Below are 6,000 nucleotides of genomic sequence, written 5' to 3'. Positions count from 1 at the left end.
GTTAGTAGTGAGATCCTAAACTTGCTGCAGGAAAGCGTGGATAAGGACCAAGAAGTCTGTGAAGAGAAAGATGTTAAAATGGAGTGTGAGTACAGTGATTCCAAAATCGAGAATCCAAATCAGGCGGAGCCTAGATTTCAGTTTCTTAACCGAAGAAGGTCAGGCTCCTCATTACATTTTTTCTAAAAACATTACTCAATTGTTGAGGAAAGGGAAATCAATGCAATTGTATAATCCAAAACCAGGGTCATATATGGCAGTTCGAGTTGCTCAATTATCAAAAGAAGGCACTAATGGGAAAACCATCCACAATGCAAGACAGTTAGTTGCAACAACATTCTCTGGTATCATGAACGAGCATAGTCGCCCTAACAGAGTGGACAAAGTCATTAATCTCACCTTAGCCCACAATAAAAGTGAAGATCTATTGATGGAAAGTATGGAGCCCAAGTCCAACAGCGATATCGAAAAGAGATAGTAGCTAGTGGACCCCAAATGGCCTAGTCGAGGTTAGTTGTTTCATCTAGCTAGTCTTCCAATTAATGAATGTATTGCATTAGACTCCAAGGAAACTAAAGGTCGGGAAAAGCGTAGCAAAGCAGACCAACCACGAAAATAGGAAATTCCAGGAGCCCCCCTAAAGAATTGTCGCAAGAAAAATTTCTATTTCCTTCGTATGTTTGATTTTATTAGCAGGTTACGTGTTGGAATGAAGAGGAAAGCTGGTTTCAGTGCAGATCCCTCCCAAAGCTGGTTTCAGTGCAGATCCCTCCCAAAGCTCGAGGGAAAAGCTTGCTTCAAGTTCTTGTGTTGTTAGTAATAAGTCATATATCAGTAATGTGTCAAGTCCTAGTTTGCAATCAGATGTTAGTAGTAAGTCAGATTTTGGCAATATATCATGTTTTAGTGTAGAGTCGTTTGGTCTTCTAAGTCTATGTACATTGAATCACAAATAAACGAAGTCCATAACTTAGCCCTAAAAGCCAGGTAAACGAGCTCACTTCTAATTTAATATTTTTATTAACGCATGTTCTGGTTGCAAAGAAAAAATTATTCTAAAACAATCCAACTTTAAAAAATCATTGCCCAAACACCCCTCACATAAACTTACAGTTGAAGTTTCGAGTGAATTCTTCCAATATAAAACAATCCAACTTTAAAAAATCATACCCCAAACACCCATCACATAAACTTACAGTTGAAGTTTCGAGTGAATTCTTCCAATATAAAACTAAAAAGATCAAAATGATGAGTAATGACACAAAATTCTCAACCTCATCCCATAACCCTCCTTTGTAATTTTTAGTTTCTTGCAGTTTCACTAAATTTATGCATGGCCTTGACGTCGTGTCATCTCCTCCTCACTCTCTCCCCTCCACGCGTCCACCTCCTTCCTTCATTCGCCACGCGTCCAACTCTCCCTCTCCTTCTTCCCGCCATCTCACACTATATCTCTCCTTCCCCAACCCAACCAAATCAAACCACAAACCAAAAACTTCATCTTCATCAAAAGAAATTAACTTCTCTACGTACTACATTTCCAGTTTTCAGAACAAAAAAAAGTTCAAAACTCTTAAAAAATGGCGAGTAGAAAGGAAGAAAGAGCAGAAGGTGCAGCAAGATATGCTGCTGACGAGATAAAATCAGCTAGAGAGGAGAAAGAATCCCAACAACAACAACAACATGAGCAACAACTACGCAAAGATTATAACCAAGGAGGTTATACAACTACTGAAAATTATTCAACCCACCAACAAAACAAGCCCGGTATAATGTCCTCGGTGTTCGGCGCACTCGAAAGCACGTACGAGCACGCTAAGGAGGTTGTCACGGGGAAGACCCACGACGCGGCGGAGAAGACTAAGGAGACTGCTGCGGCTACCTCCGAGAGTATGAAGGAGAGTCACGACGCTGCGAGCATTCGTGCTCGTGAGGCTGCTGATCGTGCGAGGGAGGGTAGAGATAACACTGCCGAGAGTTTAAGGCAGACTAAGGATTCTGCTATAGGGAAGGCAAAAGATGCTAAGGATTACACTGCTGAGAAAGCTGTCCAAGCGAAGGATACTGCTGTTGGAAAAACTAAGGATGCTACTGGTTATGTAGCGGATAAGGCGAATGCGGCTAAGGATTACGCTGCTGAGAAAGCTGTAGGAGCTAAGGATTACACCGCTGAGAAAGCTGTCCAGGCGAAGGACACAGCTGTTGGGAAAACAAAGGATGCTACAGGTTATGTAGCGGATAAGGCGAAGGCGGCTAAGGATTACACTGCTGAGAAAGCTGTAGGAGCTAAGGATTACACGGCTGAGAAAGCCGTAGGAGCTAAGGATTACACAGCTGAGAAGGCTAGGCAGGCGGCAGAGAAGGCGGGGGAGTATAAGGATTACACTGCGGAGAAGGCCAAGGAAGCTAAGGATGTGTCGGTGGAGAAAGCCGTAGGGGCGAAGGATTACACGGCTGAGAAGGCTAGGCAAGCGGCGGATAAGACCGGCGAGATGAAGGATAAGACGGTGGAGTATACTGCTGAGAAAGGTAGGCAGGCGGCGGATAAGGCGGGGGAGTATAAGGATTATACGGCGGAGAAGGCGGTGGAAGGGAAGGATACAGCTGTGGGGAAGTTGAGTGAGTTGAAAGATTCGGCAGCGGATGTTGCCAAGAGGGCGATGGGTTTTTTGTCTATGAAGAAAGATGAGACTAAAGAGAAGGTGGGGGAGACGGCGGAGGCGGCCAAAGATAAGACATGGGAGACGGCGGAGGCGGCGAAAGAGAAAGGTAGAGAGGCTATGGAATCAGCTAAGCAGACTGCTGAAGCTGCCAAAGATAAGACGTGGGAGAAGAAAGAGGAGGCCAAGGTGAGAATTCGGTTCTCCTCTCTTTAAATATCGTAATTTCCAATTATATCATGTATATTTTTGTTTGTTGCAGAACTGATAGTTTTTATTATGTATGTATATTCTGGTTGTGTTATATTTTTGTAGAAATTGGTTAGTCAATCTTAAACGTTGTACTAGCATTTCAACGTTTATAAACATGTTGCAATATTTTACATCAATAATGTAAGTATCGACTTATTTGGAATTGCATATATTTTGGGAAATTTGTTACCTTTTGTTTGATTTCTGTACTAATCAATGAAAATTTTGTTGCATTTACATATCCTACATATATAATTGATATATGATGATTTTGAATATTCAAAAGATATGATAAATGAAACCATCAACCATGTATGATGGTGTATGGCACAGGATGTATTATTCAAGGGTACAGAAGAAGAAGCAAGAATGCAAAGGGAACAAATGAGGATAGAAAAGCTGAGAGAGAAAGGCTACAACGTGGAAGATGAACCAACTGAGAGAGCTAAAGCTGATCGTGAAGCTGCTGCACTAAGGTTTGGCACTGATTTATCAATTAAATTATACTTCGTTTCGTTTCATATTACTCGCTACACTTTTCATATCATGGACTCTTAGGCAATTTATTGTCCAAAAAGGAAGTAGTGTAAATTGTCCAAAAAGGAAGTAGTGTAGCGAGTATTATGAATCGGATGAACCGGATTTTCTTCTTTACAAGATATGTTTACTCTAGTTCAAGGGTACTGAGGTTTATAATGTTGAAATGAGCAGGGGGGAGGCAGCTAAGAACAATATATTGGGAGCAATTGGGAATGTGACTGACGCAATGAAGAGCAAACTCACAATGCCAAGCGACACCGTTGCTGAGAATCGAAAAGGCCGGGGAGCAAGCAATGAGGAGGGTAAGACTGTGGACGTGACTATTGAGGAGTCTCCACCGGGGGCGGCTGCCGATCTTTTTAAGACTGCTGATCAGATAACAGGGCAGAGTTTCACCCCTAATGATGTAGGTCGGATGGGGGAGGAAGGGACCGGAAAGCCGAACCGTCGCCGTTAAGTTGCAGTGGGTTTGATGCATACAAGTATATCAGGAATTTGGGGTTTTTTGGGGGAGTGTTTGGTATATGATCTTTGTGTTGTGTTAAGCATATTTTGGTTGCTTATTCTCTTTTTGTACGTTATGGTTTTTGCTCCTCTTATCTATGAGGAGTGTGTAGTAGTATCTTGTTTTTACTCTTCTATATATATACTCTTCTATATGTATATGTATATATGAAGAGTGTTTAGTATTCTGTTTCTTGATGAATTTACTGGTGACTGTTAGTTTGCTTTAGCTTGTATAATGATCTATGTATGTTTGTGCTTGAGTTGTTTAATTTGTTGCAAATTTTGTTATACGTGAGCGCCAAAAGTTATTACTCAAAATGGAATTTTCAACCAAAATATGTAATGGAATATTGGAATGTTCAACCAAAATATGTGTGGGGGAGATGCGAAGTTGGACTAGTTCTACTCGATTCAAGTTCTCTGGAATGCGCAAGGAGTACAGAAATAGCGCCTGATTTTGACGAATCATATTAGAGTTCTATTCTATAAACTTCATAATATATATTTGAAGGAGCTAATCAGCTCAGAAATGTAGAATTATTATTGAGAGAGAAAGAAGAAGAGGAGTATTTCTTACAATGTAAAAGTTAGTAATAGACATAACAACATTGTCTATTTATAGAGAAGTAATCTAACTAATTCTTAACTAACTTTACAGAAAATAAATATCTTTTACACCCTCTTCAAGCTGGACTGAGAGACGAGTCCAAGCTTGGAACAAATAGCAGAATGTTGAGGAGATACAAGAGCCTTTGTAAGAACATCAGCTAGCTGCTGCTTGGTTGAAACATGAGCAGTAGTAAGAAAACCTTCAGCAACTTGTTCACGCACATAATGCATATCTCTCTTTAAATGCTTGGTTTTCTCGTGAAACATTGGATTATGAGCCAAGTGTTCTGCTGATGTATTATCACAATACAAAGTAATAGGTAGAGAGATTGACAGTTGCAAGTCTGTGAGTAAGCCATGAACCCAAACCAACTCACTTGCAGCATTTGACATACTCCTATACTCAGCTTCTGTGGATGACTTGCTAACTGAATGTTTGCTTTTTAGTTTTCCATGAAACAAGATTGGAACCAATGAATACTGCATATGCACTTAATGACCTGCTGCTGAATGTGCAAGAACTCCAGTCAGAGTCACTATAAGCATGTACATTGAGAGTACTGTCTGCAGTATAATGTAAACCAAAATCTAAGGTCCCCTTTAGATACTTAACAACATGTAAAGCTGCCTTTAAGTGTGGAGCTCGAGGAGTGTGCATAAATTGGCTTAGATGTTGCACAGCATAGGATAAATCTGGTCTTGTGATGCCAAGATACAAAAGTCTCCCAACTAATCTTCTATACACATCAGGTTCTTCTAAGATATCTCCAACTTCAGTATTCAACTTCAATCCAGCAGAGAGAGGAGCATTAACAGGGAAACATTCTTCCATTCCAGTGTCAGTGAGAATGGCTTTGATGTACTTTTTCTGAGACATAAAAGTACCTTGACTAGATCTTGTGATTTCAACCCCAAGAAAATAATTTAACTCACCAAGATCCTTAATAGTGAATGCTGAGTCAAGAGCTTTCTTTACTTCATTAATTTGAGACAATGAAGTCCTTGTAACCATCATGTCATCTACATACACCAGAATTACCAAGAACTCACCATTCTTTGTTCTTGTAAATAGAGAGTAATCTTGCTTAGATTGTTGAAAATCAATAGACATAAGGAATCTGGTTAGCTCTTTGTTCCACTGCCTAGAAGCTTGTTTTAGGCCATACAATGACTTCTTAAGTCTACAAACTTCTCCCTTCCTAGCCTTAGTATAACCTGCTGGTGGTAACATATAGACCTCCTCATCTAAGAAACCATGCAAGAACGCATTATTTACATCCAGTTGACATAATGACCAATTATGTACAGTAGCTAAGGCTATCACAATTCTGACAGTTGCTAGCTTAGCAACAGGTGAAAATGTTTGAGTAAAATCTTGACCCTCTACTTGTTGATATCCAATAGCTACCAATCTAGCCTTGTGTCTCTCTAT

The 6,000-nt window shown here is 40.2% G+C and overlaps 1 protein-coding gene across 1 annotated transcript; it reads left to right on the top strand.

Annotated features, from left to right (window-relative positions):
• The first annotated feature begins 1,460 nt into the window (after positions 1 to 1,460).
• LOC104898537 (late embryogenesis abundant protein At3g53040) lies at positions 1,461 to 4,228 on the top strand. The gene is made up of 3 exons (XM_010685628.4): positions 1,461 to 2,849; positions 3,246 to 3,388; positions 3,624 to 4,228. Exons 1-3 carry the CDS (start codon positions 1,581 to 1,583, stop codon positions 3,907 to 3,909), a joined length of 1,698 nt encoding a protein of 565 aa, XP_010683930.2. The 5' UTR covers positions 1,461 to 1,580; the 3' UTR covers positions 3,910 to 4,228.
• The last annotated feature ends 1,772 nt before the right edge of the window (positions 4,229 to 6,000 follow it).

The sequence above is a fragment of the Beta vulgaris genome, chromosome 7 (genome assembly GCF_026745355.1).
Source record: "Beta vulgaris subsp. vulgaris cultivar EL10 chromosome 7, EL10.2, whole genome shotgun sequence".
NCBI classification, from domain to species: domain Eukaryota; kingdom Viridiplantae; phylum Streptophyta; class Magnoliopsida; order Caryophyllales; family Amaranthaceae; genus Beta; species Beta vulgaris.
This window is presented reverse-complemented; position numbering and strand designations above follow the sequence as displayed.